Source organism: Corvus kubaryi, unplaced genomic scaffold (assembly GCF_017639235.1).
Source record: "Corvus kubaryi isolate FWS band 111438036 unplaced genomic scaffold, C.kubaryi_AGA036_p1.0 37334, whole genome shotgun sequence".
Taxonomy (NCBI): domain Eukaryota; kingdom Metazoa; phylum Chordata; class Aves; order Passeriformes; family Corvidae; genus Corvus; species Corvus kubaryi.
In genome coordinates this window covers 1,681,420-1,705,457 of record NW_024581108.1, presented here as the reverse complement: position 1 = coordinate 1,705,457, position 24,038 = coordinate 1,681,420, and the positions used below count along the sequence as shown (strand labels likewise).

At 57.8% G+C, this 24,038-nt stretch overlaps 3 protein-coding genes across 14 annotated transcripts in view; 1 reads left to right on the top strand and 2 right to left on the bottom strand.

The window, feature by feature from the left end:
- The window catches only part of LOC121665488 (myomegalin-like), a 36,190-nt gene extending 21,160 nt beyond the window's left edge, over positions 1-15,030 (top strand). For 3 of the 9 annotated variants that reach the window (XM_042029772.1, XM_042029768.1, XM_042029765.1), the window contains 26 exons: positions 885-963; positions 1,490-1,578; positions 1,745-1,861; positions 2,300-2,437; positions 2,730-2,842; positions 3,565-3,692; positions 7,624-7,715; positions 7,838-7,986; positions 8,088-8,403; positions 8,495-8,663; positions 8,793-8,909; positions 8,989-9,463; positions 9,701-9,936; positions 10,150-10,201; positions 10,474-10,688; positions 10,851-11,045; positions 11,588-11,809; positions 11,961-12,092; positions 12,209-12,328; positions 12,416-12,593; positions 12,675-12,799; positions 12,986-13,111; positions 13,299-13,876; positions 13,950-14,088; positions 14,190-14,236; positions 14,475-15,030. In XM_042029772.1, the coding sequence (XP_041885706.1) occupies positions 885-963; positions 1,490-1,578; positions 1,745-1,861; positions 2,300-2,437; positions 2,730-2,842; positions 3,565-3,692; positions 7,624-7,715; positions 7,838-7,986; positions 8,088-8,403; positions 8,495-8,663; positions 8,793-8,909; positions 8,989-9,463; positions 9,701-9,936; positions 10,150-10,201; positions 10,474-10,688; positions 10,851-11,045; positions 11,588-11,809; positions 11,961-12,092; positions 12,209-12,328; positions 12,416-12,593; positions 12,675-12,799; positions 12,986-13,111; positions 13,299-13,876; positions 13,950-14,088; positions 14,190-14,236; positions 14,475-14,507 (4,380 nt within the window). In that variant the 3' untranslated portion in view covers positions 14,508-15,030. The remainder of the gene's footprint in view (positions 1-884; positions 964-1,489; positions 1,579-1,744; positions 1,862-2,299; positions 2,438-2,729; positions 2,843-3,564; positions 3,693-7,623; positions 7,716-7,837; positions 7,987-8,087; positions 8,404-8,494; positions 8,664-8,792; positions 8,910-8,988; positions 9,464-9,700; positions 9,937-10,149; positions 10,202-10,473; positions 10,689-10,850; positions 11,046-11,587; positions 11,810-11,960; positions 12,093-12,208; positions 12,329-12,415; positions 12,594-12,674; positions 12,800-12,985; positions 13,112-13,298; positions 13,877-13,949; positions 14,089-14,189; positions 14,237-14,474) is intronic. The other 6 variants (XM_042029771.1, XM_042029766.1, XM_042029767.1 and 3 more) reach the window with 6 other exon arrangements.
- A 208-nt stretch (positions 15,031-15,238) lies between these two features.
- On the bottom strand, positions 15,239-23,019 carry PRKAB2 (protein kinase AMP-activated non-catalytic subunit beta 2). Of its 4 annotated transcripts, none has more exons than XM_042029805.1 (8): positions 22,981-23,019; positions 20,199-20,376; positions 19,803-19,969; positions 18,868-18,961; positions 18,180-18,300; positions 16,849-16,982; positions 16,488-16,556; positions 15,239-16,146 (listed from the first exon to the last, which is right to left on the bottom strand). In XM_042029805.1, the coding sequence occupies exons 2-8, from the start codon at positions 20,358-20,360 to the stop codon at positions 16,069-16,071; spliced, it is 825 nt and encodes a 274-aa protein (XP_041885739.1). In that variant the 5' UTR covers positions 20,361-20,376; positions 22,981-23,019; the 3' UTR covers positions 15,239-16,068. The 4 variants fall into 4 exon arrangements, with proteins under 4 accessions (XP_041885739.1, XP_041885741.1, XP_041885740.1 ...); XM_042029807.1 differs by having other exon boundaries at positions 20,199-20,379; positions 22,981-23,017; XM_042029806.1 differs by lacking the exon at positions 22,981-23,019 and adding an exon at positions 21,297-22,879.
- Positions 23,020-23,334: 315 nt separating this feature from the next.
- Positions 23,335-24,035, bottom strand: LOC121665989 (flavin-containing monooxygenase 5-like; the record flags this gene model as incomplete). Its single annotated transcript, XM_042031037.1, has 1 exon — positions 23,335-24,035. A coding segment is annotated over one exon (384 nt), but the record flags the coding sequence as incomplete, so codon positions are not given.
- Between the last annotated feature and the right edge of the window lie 3 nt (positions 24,036-24,038).

The following is a 24,038-nucleotide window of genomic DNA, read 5'->3' as shown; positions in this document are numbered from 1 at the left end:
AAGTGGGATTAGGGAAAAGACTTCCTATAGGAGGAGAAGAAACTGAGGAGCAGGAATGCTGCCTGAATGTTCTGATCTTGATTTCACCAGCCTTTGTCACTCAGTGTCTCTTTTTGTTTTGATGGAGCAGTAATTGAATCCTTGGGGCACGTGAGAGTATGAAAGACATCCACCCTTTGACCTTCCAGCATTGACCCACTCCTTCCTTGGGCTGGGCTGCCTTGCTGTATTGCAATCCCCTCCCTGACATTGTCACATTCTGGAGGGGACAAGAGAGCTAAATTTAGGTCCCACTAATTCTTGGCAGAGCCTGCTGGCTGTTTGCTGTCTCTTCCACAATTGGAGTTGGTATTTTTAAAGCAGCTTTGCTAAAACCCCCTTTGAGGCTGAACACAGCTCCAAGGCTGCATATGCCATGGCTCCTACTTGAGCAGCTGTTAACGATTTATTGGTGAGCTGACGTGTTGAATGTTTTTAAGCAGCTGTAAACAGGTTTCTATTCCCAGGATCAGTGAGCTCTAGAGACTTCCAGAGATGTGTCTTCCTTCCTGCATGGTCCCTTTGGGCCGCATCTGAGATGAAGATGAGTCTCAATTGAAAGATGGTCTTGCTGCAGTTGAGTGAAACCTGTTTAATCTTTACTGTGAAGACACTTGCTGCCAGCAGCTTCTTGGTGCCAAATAAAATAAGTGCCCTGTTCCCCACACATACAACTTCTGGGTGCAATTCACTTGTCTCTGCTGCCTGGCTATATCCCCTTCATTGTGTTTTCACATTTTAGAGGTGTCAACAGAACAGCCAGCAGCTTTGGTGCAGTCCTGGAGTTCTGGGGAAGCTGTATGTTCCCCATGAAAATGCAAACCTGCAGATTTTTATGTTTTCAGGAAATACTGCTAAGAGCTTGTGGAACTACAGTCGTTGCTGGATCCCCACAGGAGGACAGCAGCTGCAGGACAGAGGGAGGTGAGTGTGGGGCAGCTTCTTCTGAGGTCCCTATATATGACCAGGGCTTTCTGCTGTGGGGGAAACATGATTACATAAAACTGTGGAAGAGTAGAGAGCATTGAACAAGAAAATTTTGAAATAAAGCTGTGCCTCTTTTCTGGATGATGTCTGAGGATGGAAGTAAGGGAAAGAGAAAGGCTGCTGTTGGGTTTGAGGTGAGGTGTTTCTACTCAAGATCTCATGCTGTCCACTGGAGAGTTTTTGACTGTTTCAAGCTGAGCTGAGGTAATTGTAACTGTTTTGGGCTTTGCCTTGGGACCAGGACACTTGAACTTTGCCAGGGGTAGGACAGCAGGCCTGTGATATTGCTGTTGCTTTGGGCTGGTGTTGAAAGATCAAGCAGGGAAGAAGAGCATTTACTAAGAGACAGTGTGATGGGGAGCACAAGCAAGACAGGGCCCTGTCTTGCCAGAGAGGAATTGTGTGTGATCCTGGGGTCTGAACTGACACATAGTGTTCCTGCAGTAACCAAGTTGTCTTGCAGTTACAATGTCAGCAGCAGAACTGGAGAAGGATCTTGTCAATGCCAAAGAGGAGCTGGAGCTAATGGTGAAGAAGGAAAGGGAAAGCAGGGTGAGCTTGTGATGGAGCCTGTGCTGATCTCCCTTACCTTCAGCAGACCTTAGGGGTGCCCCTCACTGGCGGTTTTGGACCCCACTGTTGTGAGAGAAATGGGGCAGCAGCTTGCAGGGGGTATGGGCTTTCAGAAGTCTCTGACGGGCTTCTCTTCCCTCTGCAGCAGGAGCTCACTGCTCTCCAGTCTGTCGTGGCCACACAGGAGGAGGAGCTGCAGGTGCAGGCCTCGGATATCGAGTCCTTGACCAGAACCATCCAGATCAAAGAGGACCTGATCAAGGTGAGATACTATGCTAGGCTGGGTCAGTTCCACCTGGGAAGGCTGCAGAGGAGTCTTTTCGTCCCACACATCCTCAGACCAGTGTGTCTGGCTGGCTGTGGATGCTGTTGCTGCTGGTTTGCCTACAGGTCTCTGTGTTCCTTTGGCCAGAAGGCAAAGGCCACAAACCCCCAGACTTGTTATTTGTTGTTTAACCAAACACTCTCCTTCAAGTCCTTTAATCAGAATGCATCGTGTCCCTTCTTGGTTCTTATTGCAGGCTATGGTTTGTGCCTAATCCACTCTCAGTGCTTTGGCATTTTTTTCTTAGGAGACCTGGATCTTTGCAAACACTGGAAACCTTTGGCAGTTGCATTCCAGGGAGGTTTGTGAAGGTCCAGCTGTCTTTGTTACTGATCCCTTCCTCACTGAGCCCTCCTGCTGTTTGTTGGTTGTCAGGATCTGCAGATGCAGCTGGTGGATCCTGAAGAAATTCCAGCTGTGGAAAGGCTGACACAAGAGGTGCTGGTTCTTCGGGAGAAAGTGGCCGTAGCAGAGTCACGAGGACAGGAGGCTACTGGAAACAGAAGGCAGCAGGTAGTGTTTGTATTTCTGCTGGTCCTCAGTTACAAGGCTTTGTTTTCAGCCTTCGCATGTGCTGAGATGTGCTTGTTCTTGGAAGCTGTGTGAATGTGGGAATACAGAGAAGATCGTTTTCTTTAGCACTTGTCCAAGGGACAAAGTTTTTTGTGAGTCCAGAGATGACATGGATCAACTTGGACACAAGCAAGAGAGGAAGGAGAACCCCCACTTTGTCAGGGACAGCTAGATACCTCCTTTGATTTCTGTCTCTATTTAAGAGCTGCTCTTGTCTCTTCTCTCTAACCAGTTGTTACTGATGCTGGAAGGGCTGGTGGCTGAGAGGAATCGATTAAATGAGGCTCTTCAGGCAGAGAGGCAGCTCTATGGCAGCCTGGTGAAGTTTCACACACATCCAGACAGGTAAGTGAGGCTGCCTTGGCTCTATGCTGCCCTGCTCTACTGCCAGGGCAGGTGTGGGTGGTCCAGTGGGGCAATCCCTGAAGCCGGGATCATTCAGCAAGTCTGAGAGCTTTTCAGTGGGGAAAGAAGGAGTCTAGGCAAAGGATCAGCCAAAAGCTTCTTTGAGAGTCCAAGTTTTAGGCTGTCTTTTTCCCTTGAAGAGGCTGCAGTGGCCAGCTTTAAATGCTCCCTAAACTCCCCCCATTGTCATGGGATTTCCATCTCTGTTCCTTGGCTGATCTCTTCTCAGCTCAGTTTTCCACCCACCCTTGGCCATCTTTCAGAGACTGCTGTCAAATTCCCAGCCAACTGTTGGGTTGGTAAGGATCTCTCTAGATGCTTGTCCAGGCAGTTGCCTGTTCCCTGCATTAATCCCCTGCCCTTCACAGGGCTGCAGCCTCTGGGATATTTGAGCTACCTGATAGCAAGGGAGCACATAAGTGGAGTGCTTGGGAAAGTACTGAAGAACAGCTGTGACTATGAGGCCCTTACCACGGGCTGGGGCCTTTTTTGGGGGTGGCTGTGCTCTGGAGAGGTCTGAGGTGAGCAGGAGGTGGCTGAGCTGCCTGGAGAGCACCCGGGGCTGTGCCTGGCATCGGTGTCCCTGATGGAGGGGCCAGTTTGGTGTGCGCTGGCTGTGGCCTGTCTAACCCTCTTCCCTTCTGTGCCGCGTGTCTGCTTAGTGCTGCGAGAGACCACGCTCTGCAGGTGGAGCTGGAAGGGGTCCACAAGCTCCGGGGACAGCTGGAAGAAGCTCTTGGAAGAAGCTTGGAGTGTTTGAGCAGGCTGGAGACACAGGGCGCCATAGGAGGTGGGGAACAGGAGCGTGTGAGAGTCCTACCCCAGCATGCCTTCTGAGCACTGGCGCTCGCCCGCCTGCCACGGAAACGGTTCACTAACCTGTCTCACTGACTCTAAGCTTTGGTACTTAGTGATGGTACGATAGAACTGGTGCAGGGCTTGTTTTTGTTTTATTTTTGAGCTGCTTTGGAAACAGCGATCAGTGCAATCCACCTGTGTCTCGTGTACATTCCTGTCTGACCTACCCTGGTGGCCACTGATGTATTTGCACATTCAAATCATTCCATTTTAGTTATTCCCCTCTATCTCCCTTCTCTTCCCACCACCATGGGCCAAATAAAGATTCCCTATCTCTGAAGGAAACACCAGATGTTTTCTATCACCTCCCAAGTGCATGAGTGTGAGTTTTTGTATTCCCTCACCATTTTTCTTACCCAGTGATATCTACCCCTTGGGTTGATGGTGGCTGGCCCAAAGGGAGACAGTGTATATGGAAAAGTATGTGCCAGAGATGGAGAATTCGAGACCTGGGGGCACTTGCCTGGGCCTTTTACACAAGACTTGAGTGTAGAACCAGCAATTCAGTTTATGCTTAAACCAAATCCTACTCCAGTGTTGATGATTTTACTGACTGGCTTTTTTTTCCTAATTGTAAATAATTTCAATCTAACTTCAAAGTGCGTTCATGGGAGAGTTTCCTCCTCTTTTTGACTGACAATTTGGGGGGACTGAGACCTGTCCCTGCTCCCAGGGTCTGGCCTGGGTCTGCTCCCTCACTCGTACATGCACATGTTCCTTACATGCTCCATGTGCCCCTTAGGCCATGGGCAGGACCCAATTTCTGAGGTGCTGGGGACTGTCCCCCTCGGTACCACTGCATACCTTTTCCAGGCCCTCTTCCACCTCCTCTGGGGGAGTGTGGGAGCTGGTGTGAAAGCTGAAAAACAGTAGCAACAATCTTCCACTGACCAAGGCTTCCTGTGCACAGTGGGCTGTGGATCTGCTATCTTGTACTCAATCACTTCTCAAAATGGCAGGAGAAAATTTTGCACCTCTGAGCATCTGTTTTTGCTTGCTGGGGAGGCTGATCTAGGAGCAGGCGGAGCAGAAGAACTCCATTGTGCTGGGGTGCACACCTGGACCTGTGACTGCTCTGCTGCATGGCTCCTTGCAACTGCTTCAGCTGGCACTGCCTGTCCTGTGCCTTGTGCTGCACCGATGGCTTGTCCTCTGTGTGTCACACGGGGCTGGGAGGCAGCAGAGCTCTCCCTTTGCACGCAGCAGGTCAGCACTGCCCCTCTGGGTCAGCTGCATCGTGACCACAGCAGTTCCCCTGTGGCCTGAAGGGACACAGCTCGGGGCTGCTAGGCAGCTCTGGATTTTGTTAGCTTTTCCTTTCTTGTGTTTCATCTTGTTCCCTTCCTCTTACTTCTCTGTGTAGCACCATCTTCTCTTCATCCTTTTGCTTCTCACTTTGTAGAAGCCGTTGTGTCCCTGTCCTTACCTTTCCCTCTTCCCTCTGCCATCCTGGCACTGATGCCCAGCTGACCCCCTGGTCCCTTGGTACCATGGAGCCCAGGACCCAGCCCAGACTCATTGGCATGGGCTGAGAGAAGCCTTGGCTGGTGCTCAGGAATCTCCCTTCTCCACCTGAGTCTGTTTTGCTCTAGATCTGTCCCTGCCTCTGTTAGAGTCACTGCTGTGAAGTGCCCCTTAGGGGCAGTGTTATCCTAGGATCAGGTGCCCCAACTTTTCTGGTCTGTTCTTTAAGGCTTCCTCTTACCCCTGATATTCCTGGCTGGTTGTTCCCTGCAGGATGACCACCCTGAGCATTCCCTGCCTGAGATACCCTCTGTCAAACAGTGCAGTGCTTTGTACTGTCTCACAGCTCTTCGTGGAAGTCACTCCTTCCTCTCTGAACTTCCCCAAGGACCCTGTGTCCCTTACCTTGTTCCCAGCAGTGTCAAGCTTCCCGTGCAGCCAGTGTACCTGGGAGTCCCGTGCTTATGGGCCATGTGCAATTTGCAAGCATGTAACATTCTCTGTGCCTTCAGACTGGGCTGAAAGTAGTGCTGTGGTTGCACCTCTTGTCTCCTGTGCTGGTGGTGCACACAGAGCTGAGCAGCCTGGTGCGCTCCTGCTGTGGTGGAGGGTTCAAGCACGTGGTGACCACCAGCCTGGGCACAGCTGCCCTGTGTGCACACACCTCTGCTCCTCACCACCAGCTTCGTCTTCTGTCCCTTGTTTTTAGATGGTTTTGGGATACTTTTTCCTTGATAACTGTGCTCCCTTTTACTCCTCAGCCCTGGAGCACTGGGAGCCATGCGGAGCTGTGGGCAGTGGTGAGAGGTGGGATGCTGTGCCCTGGCACAAGAGCTGGTTCTCCCATGTTCCCAGAGTAGCTGTGCAGGCTGTGTGTCACCCTGCTGTGGTCCCTCAGCCATGGTGACCCACCTTGAGAGCCACGTGGCCCTCAGCCCCCCAGCAAAGCCTGCAGCCGACAGTCTGCATCCCCTCATCCTTCAGGGCCCCACAGGCGCTGCTGTCGCCCTGGCTGCTTCAGCAATCAGCGGGTTGTGTGTGTCCTTGGGGACTCGCAGGGCTGCGCTTTGGCTGTGCTGAGTGCCACCTACAGGAGCTGCTTCTTCCCTGCGATGCTGCTGCCACTTCCAGCTGTTGCCGAGTGTTCTGCTCCCAGAACAGCATTTTTCTGTGCTGGCTGTCCTTGCTCCCTGGGACACAGTTGCTTCAGTGGACAGGCTCCACCATGCAGGGTGATGTCTACCCAGGTTCAGCAGTGAGGTGCCCCACATTTTTGCAGCCTCATGGCAGCTGCTTGTCACATGTGGGTCTCCTGAATGTGTCCCCATCTATGAGCACAGTGCCCCGTGCAAACACCTGCCCTGCTGCAAAGCATCTATCTGGCTGGTCCTTGGCTATTCTTCCTGAGAGCCAGAGGCTTCCCCACTGGCTTCCCCTTCACCAGTGATGCTTGGCATCTCTCCTGACAGCATTTTTCTGTGTTCCCCTGCTCAGTGTTCTGCCTTGCGTGGCAGCTCCAGATTCGATGGTGATGGTTTTGGCCACAGGCAAAGCAGTTACCACTCCTTTGGTGCACAGGCAGCTGTGGAGCCTGGCCCTGCACAGCCCTAGGGGATAGTCTTGGGCCCTGTCTAAATGTCCCTCTCCCTGGGGAGAAGAGGGGTTGGGGATACACCCATCTCCCAGCTGCCCAGAAAAAGGGTTCGAGCCCTCACCCAGGGTTTGGTACCAAGGAGACAGGAGTAGAGCTGTGTGCAAGCAGAAGAGCATGACCCCAGCTCTGCCCAAGCCCCCCATGCACTGTGACATGGGACACAAGTGTCTCTTTACCTCTGCAAAGCCAGCACAGGGCTTGCAAGGAGCCCCAGGCCATGCCTGACAGCAGGGCTTGGGCAACTGTGGGCAGGGTGGCTGCCCCCAAGCTGCCCCTGCCCGGCAGGTGATGGTGGGGTATGCACCCCAATCCTCCTGCCAGCTTGGAGCAGTGCCAGCGAGGTTCCCTGACTAAGCTTGTGCTGCTGCTGCTGGCTGTGGCTTGTGAAGTGGCTGCAGGGTGGGCAGTGCATGCGCCTGTGTGTCAGGGCAGCAAGCACAAGATGCGGATGGGGTAGGTACCATTGCTGAGTTCCCATCCCCGGGGCTGTCCCCTCCCTCAGTGATGGGCCAGCACAGGATGGTGGGTTGGGGCTCCAGTATGCAGGGACGGGGTGGTAGCACCCAGGGACAGCAGGGAAACCTCAGTCCAGCTGGGAGTGTCCCAGCAGCAGGTGTGCATGAGAGCAGACATTTGCCGTGGGGCTGCCCGCAGTGACCATGGGTGTCAGCAGGGAGGAGGGGACAGAGGCAGTGCTGCCAATGCCGCTGCTCTGAGCGCCTCGTTGTGCTGTGCTGTCCCCTAGGTCAGGCTGCAGGTACACACACCGATGATGCCAGCACCAACTTCACCGACAGCATGAAGGAGGAGGCAGCCCGTGGCTTGGCAATCCAGCAGGCGAGTCAGGGCAGCGCGACGCCGGGAATAGGGGTGGCAGAACTGGGCACTGCCCCACTGCCAAACTGCGTCCCAGCCCCTTCGGAAACGTCCCAGTCACCCTCTGTCTTTTGTCTCTCTAGAGCAAGCCCCGGGCCCGCAAGGAAAACGGGGGCACTGAAAGGAGCACAGCACCCACCGTGCCAGAACGGGAGCTGCGGGCTGAGGAGGAGCTGCGGGAGCTGAAGGCGCAGCTGGAGGAAGCCGGCTTCTCCTCTGTCTCCCACATCAGGCAAGAGCTCTGGGGCTCTGGAGCCAAGGGGGGGGAGTGGCTGGAGGAGGCATCCTGCATCCCGGCCTCTGCCTGTCCTTTACTGTGCCTGGTGCCCCCAGGAAGGCGATGCTGAGCCTGTGCCTGGAAAACGCCGAGCTGAAAGAGCGGATGGGTGAAGCCACGTCGCTGCTGGAGAGCGGGGAGCAGGAGGAGCCTGGGCTGGGCAGCCCCCTGGCCCCTGAGCCCCGTAGGCTGCAGCGGAAGAGCCGCAGTTCCCTCGGGGACCGCCCGGCCGGGGGCAGCGGGGATGGCCAGGGGTTCCCGGCAGAGAAGGGAACTGTGCCCACCAAACGCCCAGCGCTGGAGGCTCGATCCCAGGATGACATGCCCAAGAGACCCTGCCCTGGCAGCCCGGGTGGAGGGGACGGGAGCCATGTAAGTGCACAGGGAACCAGGATGGGGATGGAGATAGAGATGCGGATGAGGGTGGAAATGGGGAGCTGACAGCCCATCTTCCCTCCGGCAGGGGGAGGGCTCCGTTCCTGGCGGGGGCTGGCCGGGGCTGGGCGCAGAGCTGCGCTCCCAGGTGGCACAGGGCCAAAGGCAATGCCAGGAGCTGCAGGATAAGCTTGCTGCCTCGGAGGCCACAGTGCGGGCGCAAGCTGAGCAGCTGGAGAAGTACCACGTCCTGCTCTGTGAGTTAAAACCCAGGGTCGGGTGGGGGTATGTTCTGAGCCTGGCATGCCCTGTGCACCGTGCTGTGCATGGGGCAGGGGTGGTGAATCCTGACCAGGGGGCCCTGAGCTGATGGGGCTGCCCAGCAGGTGAACCTCAGACCCAGCAGCTCAGCAAGCAAGTGCAGGTGGACTTCCAGGACCTGGGCTATGAGACCTGTGGGCGAAGTGAGACCGAGGCCGACCGTGACGAGACTACCAGCCCTGGTAAGGAGGGCCAGTGTTCCAGGGATCCCTGTGCTTTGCCCATCTGGCATGGAGAAATGACACACTGTGCTCTCTGCAGAGTGTGAGGAGCCAGATGTATTCAGTGAGACCAGCCTGGGTGAGGAGCTGGGGTCCCTGTGCCAGCCAGGGATGTCCAGAGCAGGCAAAACTTCCCAGAAAACCATGGCCCTGGAGGATGTGGAAGCCCTGCATCAGCACATCCAGGACCTCAAAGCCCAGCTGCTCAATGCCAACAAGGTGATCCAGAGCCTGCAGCGGCGTGCCCGCTCCATCTCTGTCACCAGTGGCTACACCTCGGGTGCTGAGCGGCCCCTGCCAGGTCCCAAGGCCTTGGCATCCCCAGCCCACAGCCTCACGGATGAGGACGAGGGCTGGCAGTCAGATGGCCATGGCATGCTCTGTCCGCCTGCCCTGCGGGCACACCGCGACCTGCAGAGCCTGGTGCACCGCGTCGCCCTGCTCGAGGCACAGCTGCCTGCAGCCAAGCGTGGAGGCACTTTGCCCAAGGAGCTGCAATCTGCCACTTGGCCAGGGTATGGCCCTGGGGACTGGGACCAGATGGGGAGACACAGGGATTTCCAGGGGTTGCCCAAGGGTGGTGGCTCCTTGTTGCATGGTTTCCCTTCAGGCAGGTTCCTGGGGTGTTTGTATGGTGAGGCAGAGTCCCAGCAGTGGATGGTGCACTGACTCTCTCCATGGCACCTCGTCCCTGCCGTGCTCTCAGGGAGTCTGGCTGCCCTGTGATTGCCCTGCTTGCCCATCTCTCCTAGGAAATACAACTCACTGATCCAGGCACAGGCTCGGGAGCTCTCCCACTTGCGGCAGATGCTGCGGGAGGGCCGTGGGGTGAGCCGCAGCCTGGCCCAGCACCTGCGGGATGCCCTGCGGTCCTTTGAGGACCTTCTTCGTGGCACTGACATCGACTACTACCTGGGCCAGGGCTTTCGGGAGCAGCTGGCCCAGGGCAGGCAGCTGGCTGAGAGACTCAGCGACAAGCTGGGCACCAGTAAGTGCCTCTGGGGGTCAGTGGGGCTGGATATCGTGGGTGTGCAATGGGTCAGGAAGGGATGCTTTGATGGGTGAAGAGCAGTAGCACTCTCACATCATGGGCTGTGTGGGAGCTGGGCTGGGCTGTTCTGTCCTGCTATGCCTCTGTCTGGGACTAGGCATCCTGAGGCATGGAGACACTGACTGGCTCTTCTCTGCCTTGGTTTTTCAGGAGATCGACAAGATGGGGAGGATAAAACCAGTCACGAACTCCTGGCACAGAGGTACCTGTTCACAGGGAAGGGTTTGTGGGATGTGCTTGGCATGGGCACCCTGAGGTCTATCACTGCTCTTGGGGTGGGGGCCCAGGGCACCCTTGGGGCCTCTTTTTCAGGTGGATGTCCTGGGGCAGCCTCTGCTCTGGGGATGAGAAGCCCCATGGGTACTCCATGTCCCTGAGCAGCCTTGCATCATTAGTGGGACGCGGCATGTTGGGCATCATGTAGGAAAGAGCTGTGGGATGGAGGTCAGACCTGGTGATGGGCCACCTCTGCAGGCTCAGCCGGGAGCTCCAGGAGAAGAAGGTGATTGAGAGCCTGGAAGTGAAGTTGCAGGAGCGCTCTGAGTCCCCAGGTAGCAGCTGCCCGCCCTCGGAGTCATCCCACTCTGCCAGCAGCTCATCCTTCACCTCTGAGGGGCTGGAGCCCTGCTCTGATGGGGATGCGGCCAGCGAGTACAGCCAGTGCCATGAGGAGCCCGCCCAACATGCAGGTACCGCACGGTGACCAGGGGCCACAACTGTGGTGCCTCTGGACACTGGGACTTGGCTTCTCAGGGTGTGCCAGGATCCCCAGTGCCCCAGGGAGGAGGGCTCTCTGCCAGGCTGAGCCAGAGCCACTGTAACTTCTCTCTCCATCTCTCTCCTGTCTCTAGGCCTTCACTTTGACTCCTTGTCCAAACCTGTTAGTGCCCCCCTGCCTGCCCTGACCCCCAGGCTGCCCCCTTTCCTGCCTGCCGGGCCCCCTCCTCCCGTGGCCCCGTCACTCCTGGGCTGCTGTGGGAATTCTGTCTGCTCCCTGGCTGAGGCGCAGCAGGAACTGCAGGTGCTCCGGAGGCAACTGGGAGAAAGTGAGCATGCTGCCTCTTGGCTTGGGTTTGGTACTGCCTGCCCTGCATGCTGTGCTGTGACGCATCAACCCCCACCCTCTCTGACCTGCATGTCCTGCCCTTGATCTTCTCCTTCTTCTCGGGGCTGTGGCTTTGAGGTTGGGTCCTGCTGCTCTGGCTGGGGGACAATGGGGACATGTGGCTCTCATGTAGAGAGGACCTGGTAGGTTGGATGGACCCATCCAGAGACAGCACTAGCCCGTGGTGTGGGCACTGGCATATCCCAGGTCCTCTAGGAAAAGGCTGATTTGGTAAGTTGTTATGTAGGAGTGGCGCTGAGACCCTCCGCCTTGTGTCACATAATCATCAAGTCCTGGGACAGCCCCTGCTCTTCAGGGGGAACAGGTTTGATTGGGACAGGAGGTCAGCAATGCGGGACACTGGGCTGCACTGTTGTGCAGAGCAAGAACGGGGCAAAAAGCAGATGGAAGGAGTCTGTTGCCCCATTCTTCCTCCCTGCTCATTGTCCTTCTCCTCCTCCCCACTTTGTCCTGTGTGTACAGGTGTGACACTGCCCATGGCACCAGCAAAGCCCACAGTCCCACTGGGCCCCTTTGGAGAGGGCAGCAAAGCCCCAGCATCGTTTTGCCGACATGGTGCACTGCAGGGCCTGGCTGAGCTCCCTGGGGCCACCGACACCCGCACCCTCTGGGATGTGCCCCCGCCTGGCCAGCTGCTCTATGGGGCCCTGCCCCTGGGGTACCCCTCCAGCCAGAAGCTAACAGGTATGGTCCATGTTGGAGAGCACAGAGATATCCCACCTGCATGTGGGGGAACTGGGAGGAGTTCTGGCACCACAACAACTGTGGGTCAGGGCTGGCAAGAGGCAGGCGGCACAGCCTTTCCTGCCCTGAGCTGTGTCCCTGGCTGTGGCAGGGGCAGACCTGCTGGAGGAACACTTGGTGGAGATCCGCAACCTGCGCCAGCGCCTGGAGGAGTCCATCTGCACCAATGACCGGCTCCGGGAGCAGCTGGAGCGCCGCCTGGCCTCCACCAGCAAGGCCAGTGGTATGGTGCTGCATGGGGCTAGGGCTGCTGGGGGCCAGGCCTTTGCACACCCCACTGCTCACCCCGTGCACAATGGGGCACTGGAGAGAGAGACTCAGCACTGGTTGCCTCCACAGGATGTCCCAGTGATGTCTATGCCCAGACACCAGAACTGGGGCTGCAGCTGAGCAGGGAGAACCAGGCTCTGCACGAGGAAAACCGGACCCTGCGGCTCCAACGTGACCACCTCTCCCAAGGTAGGGCTGGGCCAGCATCCTGGGTCTGAGTCCCAGAGGGCACTGGCTGAGTGGGGTGGCGATGACACTTACATGCTCTGTCCCCAGAGCTGGCACGAGTGCAGGAGACACTCCTGGCTGCCTGCTCCCGGGCACGGGAGGCTGAAGCAGAGCTGGGCCAGAGGCGTGGGAAGCAGCGGAGGCTGGCGGAAGAGCTCACTGAGTGCCAAGAGAGTGTCCGGCAGCTCCGTGATGAGCGGCGCTCTCTGCAGGAGGACAACAACAGGTAAGGTTTCAGCCATTGTGGCCTTGGGGCCACAGGACTGGGTGGCATGGCTGGCACTGGACGCACATGTCACCTCTGCAGGCTGCAGCACTCAGTGACGCTACTGCAGCAGCAGAGTGAGGAGCAGCACCTGCTCCTGCAGACCCTGCGTGCAGAGCTGCACGTCTACGAGAGCCTCCCTGGCCCCTCTGCTGAGACACGAGCAGGTATGGGACCCGTGCACAGCATCCCTGCCCAGCTCCTGCTCTTGGGGTGCTTCGACCCTCTGCAACCCTTGGGTGGTCCCAAACACTTCTCCTGTGGCAGCAGGTGGCACACAGTGGCCCTGCTGGCAGGCAGAGAGGGAGGCCAGGACCCAGCAGCCCCAGGCATAGAGCCACATCTCTCTACAGGGGCTCAGATGTTTCTTGTTCCAGGCTGCTTCCCATCTCCTCCAGTGCGGGATGTTGGCACTAACTCAGCAGCTCCCCTCTTCTCCCGACTGCCCTGTGACACGTCGGTGGTCCGAGGGACGGACGGTGGGTACCAGAGCCTGCTGGCATTCAGGCCAGGCCTCAGGGGCTGCTGAGACCTGACAAACTCGTGGCAGCACCCTTGCTGAGCAAGACTGCAGAGCTCAGGGCAGAGTCAAGTGGCTGGGATGGGACAGGGTGGGTCATGAGGGGAGCAGGCAGTGGTGCTCACCTAGCCCTGCTTGTTCCACAGAGCCACATGGGGCAGATGTGCTGGTGAGGAAGAGTGAGGGACTGACGGGGGCTCACGTTGTCGGCTGCCTGGACACGTACCGAGCCCTGGAGCAGCACATCATAGAGGGGAAGGCCTTGGCCCGGGAACTGATGTGTCTCACACGCCCGGCGCTCGGGCTGCCCAGCTGTCCACTCCCGGGAAAGGAGGTAAAGTGTGGGCAACACAGGGCTGGCAGCACCTGGGGGCCAGACCCTCTGCGCACTGTGCATAATGTGGCTCCCGAGCCCAGAAGCAGCCCCGAGGCCTGCAGGGCTGGCAGGAGGCAGGGAGTCTCCAGCCCAGGGAATGCTGCTGGCACTGCCCTGCCGCGCTGGGCTGAGCACTGCCAGTGCCCGGGTGCAGTGGGATGGGGGTGCCCCAGCAGCACCTGCTCCCGCACCCTTCTCCCACAGGCCCTGGGATGGACAGGCACAGGGCAGGGGCACCTGTGGGGCAGCGCCAGCACCCTGCACGGCATCCTGGAGGAGTGTGTGTCTCTCCTCACTGCCTTCTGGAGCACTGTGCTGCCCGTGAGCCCTGCCCAGCACCAGGGCAAGGTGAGCAGGGGCTGGGGGCTGCCAGGGCACTGGGGCAAGGTGCTCACTGCTCATCACACTCCTCTCATCCCAGGAGCAGGTGCTCCAGGGTGAGATCGCAGCACTGAGGGCCCAGCTCTCTGAGAGGGAGGATGCTCTGCAGAGCACAGCCAAGCGTCTGCACAGCACAGCCCAGCTCAAGGACAGCATGGAGCAGTTCATCGTCAGCCAGTGTACGTGGTCTGCGTGGCACAGCCAAGCTAGCCTGGTCCCATGTGCCTGATGTGCTTCCCCAGCACAGGGACTTCAATGACCCCATCTCTCTCTCCTGCAGTGACCAGGACCCACAATGTGCTGCGCAAGGCCAGGACAAACCTGGAGGTGAGTTTGCCCTGACAGCCAGTGTGGGATAGGGGTGGGTGTCCCTGTCCTGATGCCCTGGGGATGGACACAGATGGCACACACCCTGTGGTGGCTGTTGTGGAGTGCTGAGGGCCAGCTGGGTGAAGTGTGTGGGGGACACGGGGACACATTTTCCTTGTCTGTCCTCAGCCAGCATGTCCATGTCCCCAGGGCACAGTAGTGCTCTTCCTTATTGCCACGTGTTGTCTCTTGCCAGGTGAAGGCCCAGCAGGCCCTGCCTGTTGCGTGAGCCCCATGCAGGATAAGGAGCAATGGCCCAGCATGGAACAGCCCACTGGCTGCTGAGCTGTGCTGTGCCAGAGGGCTGGAGCGGACCCTGTCTCTGCTACTCTGAGGGCTGGGGTGGAAAGGGATCTGGGGTATCCAGTGCTACACAGTTAATGGCTTTGGGCTGCTGTGGTGGTTGCATGCCCTCCACCAGCCTTTGCTTGGCATGGCAGCAGCAGCTGCTGGCTCGGGCTTTGTCTGCCCCATGCTTCACCACTCACTCCCTTCCACCCTCAGTGCTTAGAGTGGGGTGACACAGCCCTCCACGCTGACCACCCCCTGCCCTGGGACCTGGTCCCCTCTGTAACCCTGATGAGTCCCTGTCCCTGCTTGTGGATGTATGTATATGTATATAGACAGAGGTATTGGAACTGCATTCTGGGGACTCCCAGGCATGTCGGGGCCCCAGTGCAGGAGGAAGATGTAAGAAATGCCATACTCTGTTCAGTGGCTGAAGAATCCCCAATAAAGGTTTCCTTTGGGTTGTGGTGTTTCTGGCATGCCTGTCTCTGCAGCCATGCTCCCCCTCCCCACATTACCTGCAGCACAGGGTGCCAAAGGCACTGGCTGGCTCCAGGGGTGTGGCTCTGTGCCCTACCCTAACAACCCAAGGGCAGCTCTGTGCTGCACTGGGCTCTCCCTTTCCTCCTCTTGCTGTTCTAGAGCCCCTCTCCAACACCAGGCAAGCAGCACTGAGAACAATAAATACTGTAATAAATAGAGAAGCCCCTGTCCCATGGCACTGCTGCGGCAGCAGGCGGTGCAGCCAGGGTCCTGGAGTGCCTGCCTGGCTCTGCTCTTCCCAGGCCCCTCCAGCGTGGGCAGGTGCCGGTGCCCCTCTGGCTGTGACAAAGTCAGCCCTGCCCCACAGAAGCACCCGATGCTGGGGACAGGGTGTTGCAGTCCTTGACGGTGCTCTCACAGCAGCAGGTAAGAGTGGCTGGGTCCAGCTGTACTGTCCATCATGCTGCTCAACGCTGAACCAGGCAGAGGGCTGGGGCTGCAGAGCCCTCCTCAAAGCTGGTGGGAAGCCTCACAGCCAGGGCTGTGGGATGGGGCAGGTGCCAGGCTGGGGTATCACAGAGCCCCTAGCAAACAAGGTGGCCTTGGAGACTCATCACCAGGACAGCAGCGCAACCTTCAGAAGAATAGGATGTGTTCCTGGAGCCTGGACTGGGTGCAGTGCCAGGACCAGCTTGAGGCCCTCACAGGCTGGAGAAGACAGGCAGAGTGAAGCCCTTTCCGTGTTGGGCGTGAGGAGAGGCTGTTCTGGTGAGCAGCAAAGTGGTCCCAGAGACTCACAGAAGCCAAGGGAAGCTGCAGGTGGGCAGAAACCAAGAGCTAAACCACGCCAGTAGGATGGGACAGTGTCACAGGCCCCAGTGGCCCTGAGCTTGTTGCCGGGGCCTGTGTCCCTGCAAGGTTCAAGGCTGGAGCCAGAGTTGTCACACAGTCCCATGGCCCAGTGTGTGCAGACAAAGCGGCATTTCGTGTCCTGCGTGGGGAGCGTGTGAGGCCCCGGCTCAGATGGGCTTGTACAGCAGCGTGGTGACGTACTTCTTCTTGTAGCGGTGCGTGGCACTGAGCACCATCACGCCGTCCTGCAAGAGGCACAGCATCAGAGTGTGGGGCTGGGGCACCCCCGGGGCTTGGGAAGCTGCCCCAGCCTGTCCCTAGTCCCACAGCCAGTCCAATACACAGCAGGGCAGAGCAAGGGCAGGGTATGACGTGCTCAGCTCCACCACGGTGCAGGGAGGCAGCTGAAGGGAATTGTCAGGAAGCCACACCCTCTGCCCCTGTTCGTGCCACACTTCACCAGGCAGCCAGGTCCCATCTCCATCCCCCAGCTGACCAGGTTCTGCTCCCTGCAGGTGCTGCAGGTACCTGGAGTCAGGGCAGCTCCCATTCCCTCACACAGCACCCTTGTGGCACCTGCGCTTACCTTGATGGAGAGCGCGTAGAGGTGATTGAGCATGACGTGGTTGGGCTCGGGCAGCAGTGCTGGGTCACACTAGGAGGAGAGGAGTGTCACAGGAGAACAGCAGAGCCCTGATCCCCCAGCTCCTGCCAGCACAGGGAGCTGCTGTCTCAGGCAGCTTCAGCTGCCACTGTCTCTGGCTGTTCTGAAGAGGAACAGAGCTCAGCTAGGAGGCCAAATCAGTGTAGTAAATGGGAAAAGTGATCCTTTCCTAGGAAATACCAAGGGCCAGACCCCAGCCAAGGGGAGACCAGATTCCCTGCAGACAGGACTCCCTTTCCGACCCCAGTGTGGCTCTCTCTGTGGGCAGTATGCTGGTACACACCGAGATATTGGTGTCCTTGTTGAGGATGACCTGGAGGAGGTGAGGCGGGAGGATGGGTGGGGATTTGAAGCGCTCCTCAGGCCTGTATACATACATCTCTTGGCCATAAGGTCCCGGTGGGGAGCTGGATAAATCTAGAGAGAAGACAAAGGTAGAGACATGAAGTGACTGAAGCAGGATGGGCAAACATAGAGTAGCTCCTAAGAAGCTTAGAAGGACTCAGCAAGGTCTTTCAAGTGCCAACATCCTCCACAAGCCATGGGCAGGTATCTGTTCTATAGCACCAGCTCAGCCTTTTCACAGCAGAAAAAGCAGCCGGGCGAGCCTATGGCAATTCCAAGCAGGGCTGTAAGCTGGTACATGCACTGACACAACACAAGCACCCCATGTTACCCATCACAGACCCCTCAAGCACACAGCTCTCAGCACAGCCAGGTCCCTCTCCCTGCAGGAAGCAGCTGGCTTGCTCCAGAGCTGTGCCCTCAGCAGCAGGGGCACAGGGAGATGGTTGCCCACATGCTCTTGGCGCTGCCTGATGAGGAGGTCAAGGGAAGGCAAACGGGAACTCTAGACTGAGCAGCTGTCCCACACATGGGAGGGACCTCGGGAGCTTGTGGTCACTGGAAGCTGGACTGGCTGCATCTCCCAGCTACATCTGATCTGAAAAATTTGGACAGCCAGTCCCCAGAAGGGCTCCACCTCCTCGAGCTGCTGCTGCTTGCTGGCTTCTCTCCAGCAGAGAGTCTCTTGCCCAGGCTGGGAAAGGACATGGAGCTGAGCTGTATCTGAGATAGGGCTGCACCAGGGACAGACACACGACTGAGCTTCCTGCCAGCATTTCACACTGAGCCAGCACCACCGGTGCCTGCATGGTAACCTAACCTGCTGCTGTAACACAAGCAGACATGGAGGTTTGCAATGTGCTAGCACTGGTACAAATTACCTTGGCATGAAAACCAAGAGGAGCTGCTGAAAATAAACTGGATCCTGCTATCACCTAGCTTGTACCCTGGATCAGATGACTTACAGTTGATCAGACAGAAAGGGCTGATGTTCTTGGCATTTCCCAGTCCGAAATGGCTCCCTCAGCCACGCACAGGCAGCAGCTCTGCTCTGGGATGGTGCTAGCACAGAACAAGTTACACCAACACAGGCCCTCCAGAGGGACCAGGCCTCAGCTGTGGGCTGGGGAGGACACGCTGCCCAACACTATTCATCCCCATTGCAGGCCCACACCTCTGCCAGGGGGTCTGTGCACCTCAGAGCAGTGAGTCTCAGAGGAGAGGAGGTGGAAAATAGCACATGCAAAGCTGTAATGCCACAAAACTCACCCCGACCTGAGGTTTCTGAGCTCTCCAAGGAATCCACCTTCAATGCATCAAACACCTCGAAGTCAGACTTCTTGACGTGGATGAGGTTGTTTATCGTCCCCATCTGGCTGGTAACCACAGGCTGGAAAGAACTGGGGTGAGAATCTTCGTATGTTCACCTCCAGCTGAGGCACATTCAATGCTTCCTACATCCTTCCAGCCCAAGCTGTCTTTGCTGCAACACTACCTCAGAGGTGGCTGGTGTCTGTCTCTGCCCTACACCTGTAGATCTCTGCTGTTTACCCTGGGAGGATTTTCCTTTATCCCACACTCCTACATCACCTCCTATTTCCATCCTCCATCCTGCTACATGTCCATGGGTAGGTGTGTTGTCCTTCCCATGCTGCTACCGCATGATTCAGTTTGGAGGAGAACCTGTGAATGCTGACCTCATGGCCATCTTCCCATGTAGCCAATTCTCAGTGGGGCTTGAGGGCCTTCTGGAATTTCCCTGCCCTTTCCCAATGCTTCCCCATAAAGCATGACTAAGTCCAGAGGAACCAGCCTCTGAAATGTCTCAGGAGATGGAGGTGTGCCTTTTGTTTCAGTAGATAGTCTCTGCTCTTCCTGTTCCCCCTCTGCTGCAGTTACATCCTGTCTAGCTCCCTGAAGAAGACAAGATCTGCGGGGATAAAGCTTTGAGCATTACCTCAGATGGATCATGGACCCACTGGCCATCCACAAAAAATTTGTACTGGTGCTCTCCTTCTGGAAGGTCCAAGATAGCAACAAAGTCGTTGTGGCTGTGCAGAGAGAACAGAGGTGCAACAGCATCACCCTGTTGATGCTCTGAATGCTGCTCTTCCATGGGGCCCCAGGAACCAGCACTACCCAGACCCTCTACCCCAACACCTTCATGCAGAGTTAGGCTTGCTTATCGTCAGTGACTCAAGGCATGGCCACAACAGGTATGAGCATTCCAAGCACCAGCATGGCTCAAACCCCTAGCAGCTGCAAGTGGCAGTCTAGCTCTCCATGCCCAGAAAAAGTGGATGCGACAGACACCCTGTGCAAGACAGGCTGGGAAGAATGCATGGGCAAAGCTCCTGCCCTGTGCTGGCATGGCAGGACAGGAGCAAGTGGGACAGCTCTGTTTGTCAAGCCTGCAATTGAGACAAACTCATTCCAGATGAATTGCTAGGATTATGCCCAGAGTCCTACATGAGCTTCCATGTAAGTCACAGATGTGTTGAAGAACAGTGAGAACACCATTAGGGCAGGAAGATATGTGAGGGACAAACAACTAACTAACTGGCAGCAATACAACCTGGCATGGGGTAATGCTGCAGCCAAAGGAAGAGCTGACAGCTTCCAGAGGACTGCTGCATACCTGGGCAGGGCTCTGCTGCCAGGACTGGCTGCTGTGTGACATCCAGCTGGGCAAGCAAAGTGGACCATCCTGTCCTGTCCCTGTTTCACAACTTCCCACTGTCCCTGCAGCACCACCCAGGGAAGGAGCTGACTGTGTATTTGTCTCAGACCCACAGCTGGGGTGAATGGAGAGAAGCTGGGTGAGCAAAGGAAAACATTCTCTGCACTGGAGCAGAGGAGAACATAGAGTAAGTGACTTGAGGGACTCGCTACCTCTTGATGAGTGGGATCTTGGTGCTCCAGTTGTTGAAGGATCCAGAGATGAAGACCTCTTTGCCTCCATCAGCCCAGCGTATGACAGTTGGACGAGCCTGTTGGGATGGTTTCACTGACTCCTCCAGATCTGGCTGCCACGACACAAACTCCTTGTCCCCAGGAATCTGGGCAAAGAAAACCAGAGCCTGACTGAGACACAGAGGCAACTGTGAACCCATTCACTTCCCCCTGGCCTCTACCAGCTCACCTGCACATCCCAGACAGGAGCACCACAGAGCTCCTCCAGCCTCCCAGCCCCCCAGAGACCCCTCAAATGGCGGGGAACACAGCCCCACACAGCCAGTGAGCCAAAGCTCCAGGGGCCAGGCAGGGAAGGGAGCAGCCAGCCCCTACCTTCGAGTCATGGGAGCTGAAAACGCTGGGATCATCGGTGCTGCCCACCATGATCTTGTGTGGGTGTTCCTTGGCGGGGTGGGAGGCACTGGAGCCCTCCGAGCGGTGGGACTTGGAGCCATGGCGCTCCCCAGACACCCTTTCGCTGGTGGTGTTCCCCATGACAGCTCAGCAGCCCCTGTGAGGGACAGAGAACAACACTGCCTTTGCCCACGGGCTCTGGCAGCAAGGAGAGGAGCAAAGGAGCCATCTCCCAATGTTCTTTGCCAATGGAGACAAACAGCAATCCTGAAAAAGGCCCCAAGTTCATTTCCACTACTAAGTTTGGGAGTTGAATGGGAATTCAACAAACAAGATAGTTTGACCTAATTATAGCCACATCTTTAAGAACCATCCCTCTAGTTAAGCTGGTAACTGTCAGACTCCAAAACCAATACCAGTTAATCTGTGTCCCTCATCAGCCTTTGGCAGCTGGCAGAGTAGAGCTGATGGGAAAAATAAAGCCAACCTTTATTGGCAGATCAACTGCCTGGCATTAACAGAGCCTCTTTCACAGTCCCGCAGTCAGGCTCTACAGACAACCCCCTACATCCAGCAAGAAAACAGGCAGGGAGTGAAAGCAGCAGCTGTTTTACAGTCCCCAACAAGTCTCCAAGAGCTCGCAGGCAGAAGAGCAGAGCCCTGTGCCTGCAAAGGCAACAGGGAGCATTTCAAGTGTCCGAGTAGAATCGCCCAAGATGGAGCTTGTCCAAGGAGTGGGGCTAATGCTGTGGTGTCTGCAAAAAGCTCAGCTTTCAGCAGCATTCACTTATGATTCACCAGGCAAGTCACTGTGTCAGCTGCAGCACAGCACAGTGGGGAGGACCATTTGTTGTGACCTAGCCAGCGTCTGCCTGGCTGTCTGGAGGCACACGGTGAGGGAAGGGCAGCCCTGGCCACCTTGGCATCCCTCTGCAGCTGGAGATGGGCTGCCATCCCCAATCTCACCCAGCTCAGAGAAAGCAAAACAGGAGAACTGACCAAGCCATGAACAACTAGACACCTCTCAGGACAAAGAACAAAGCCACTGCAAGCTACTCGGGACTCTTCAGGCCTTACCCTCTTTCCAGGAGCCGAGATGGATTGGGGTTCTTGACCACTTCCAGGCTTATTTTGTAGGTTTCAGCTTACCGTGGGCTCTGTAGGGCAAGCAAGGGGACAGCCAGCCTTGCTTCATGTGCTCACTTGTGACATTTGGAGGTTTCTTTAAAAGATCAAGTTATAGGAAGGGTGCCAAGCAAGGCTGCCAGCCAAAGCCAGGCTTTAGGATATTATGGAACAATTACTACAGTATTTCTTAAATCCTGGGGGCTAAAAGGCAGCTCAAGTGGGCAGCTAACCCATACCCCCACCCCTCTCAGTGCAGATCAAGTGTACCTGAAGATCCAGGTCAGATGAGCTGCACCTCTTTCTCTGACATCTTCCCCCTCTGCTCTGGGGAGGCTCAGACAGCTCCTCACAAAAACTGCCCCTGTACCTCCAGACCTGCTGTTGAGGAGTTTCCTCCCACTACTCCCTTACTTCTCATCTACAGGGAGGAAGGTAGGAAAGGCTGAACATCCTTTTGTAGCAGGACAGGCCTGAGAGATACGTGCAGGTGTTGACAGATGTGAAGCTTCCCTTTGTCTTCTCCAAAAGGAATCCAGTACCTCTGTCCCTTACAGGTCACGCTCTCCAAACACCTCCTGAGTTTTATCCCAAGCGATGGCTCCTGTCTGGCGTGTGCCATCTGAATCCCCGCCATCACATACACAGGCACCCTGCCCGTGCCAGGACAGGTCTCTGCACAGCCTGCAGTACCTGGCTTTGCTGAATTAACTTCTACAGTTCAAACCCTCCTGCACCCAGACCAGCCCTTGCAGCACGGGAAATCATGTGACACAGGTGTGTCCAAGTCACGGATGGAAATGCTGCCCACAGCAGCAAACCTCCATGACATCTCAGGACATCCAGTCTGGCAGCAAGCCCCTGCCAGCCGCAACCCGCAGCAAGGTGGGCCCCTGCCTGCCCGCCCCATCACCAGGGCCCTTCCGTTCCAGCCAGCCCCACGTCCTCACTTGGAAAATGATAAGTGAATTATACTCATTCCCCCCACCCCGGGATGTGCCATGCTTGCTGCCTCTCCCACCCGGCCAGTGACCGCGCTGGGAAACACTGGCAGGCAGCCCGAGGGGGTTTATGCAGAACGGATGGGGTCTCTGTCAAGCAGCACTGGGGAGCACTGGCAGGCATTCCCAGGGGGGTTTTGAGGGACGGATGGGGTCCAGCATCCCGCCGGGCTGACACCGCCTGGGGGCCCGGGGAAGCCAGATCCGCCCGGGCTCTCCCTCCTTCGGAGACAGGAACTAGAGCTGAGCCCGGAGGTTGCCGTAAGGTTAAGGGGATGAGCTGAGAAACCGGGGGCGGAAAATCTCCCTCCGAGCAGGCAGGGCTAGGGCTCGGGCTCTGCTCAGCGGGGGCGGTGGCGGGGCTGTCGCGGCGGGCTCGGCCCACGGGCGCCCGCGGGTCTGCCGTGACCCGGGGGAGGAGCGGGACACACCGGCAGGGGCCGGGCCCTCCCGAGGGGCTGCCAGACGGAGTCTGCACCGCTGAGGGGTGCGGGACACGGCTACACAGCGGGGACCCGCAGCCACGCCTCATCCACCGCCACCCGCAGCGGCGCCCGGGGAGTCGCCACCCTCACACCCACCCACCCGTGACACCCACCCCGCCGTCCCCAGGCCCGGACCCGGCCCGACCCCACCTGCCGCCGCCGCCGCCGCCGCCCCGCTCTCCGCCTCCGTCCAAGATGGCGCCACCCCCCGCCGGCCGCTGCGGGGCGCTCTGACCCGCCCCCGCCGCGCTCCGCGGCCGCGCCCCGCCCCCGACCCGCGGCCCCACCACCGGGCACCCGCCATGTTTGCTGAGGGCGGTCGGCCCGCTCTTGCCAATGGCGCGCGGGCGGCGGCCGCGCTGCCTCAGCCGCCGGCGGCCATGTCTGTTGCGGGCAGGGATGGCGTCGGGCGCGGGGGGGGTGCTGCGTCGTACCAGCGGCCAGGGTGCTGCCCGTGGGCAGGACGGGCTCTCAGGATGGACCCCACAGACTGACGCAGTCGGGCACTGTGGCGGGACAAGCTTTACTGCCCTTTCCCGAGGAGCCCCGCTTGGGCACGTTCCCAGTTTCCCCACCACCTCTGTGACCTAACCCATAGACAGAACTCGTGCGGCTGCCGGGCCAGGATTTAGAGAAGGGGAGTGATCCCTGTTCTCAGAGCAGACTTGGTGGTACCACAGCGGGAAGGTGCAACAGACCAGGCTGCACCTTGATCGAACGACTCCGTCCGTGCTCCAGCACACCTAGCGAGAGACAACAGACATAGCCCAAGGGAAAAGGAGAAGATTGCCGGGAGGACCCGCTATCTCCTTCACTTCAGGCTAAGGAGAGAGCGAGACATAGACGAGGGTGGCCACAATCATGCCGATGCTGAAGAGCACCGTGAGGACGTGGGGCACGGCGCTGGAGCGGGCAGGGCGACCGCTGGCCCGAGGCTGCAGGGCCCTGACCACGCGCTGCTGCTGGGTCAGGATGGCCTCCCTGGCGCCCGCCCACGCGCCCGGGCCCCGCAGCCGATACTGGTACGGCGTGCAGGGCCCAAAGACCACCTCCAGCGCCAGCTTGGGGTCCGTGAGGAACAGGGTGAGCACGTTGGGCTTGACCCCCAGCTGGCAGGCGAGCTCGTCCATGTACGGGATGTAATCCACCTGGATGGTGTGCCGCTGGCTCTTCACGTACCTGTGGGCAGGGAGGGAGGGCAGGCAGGT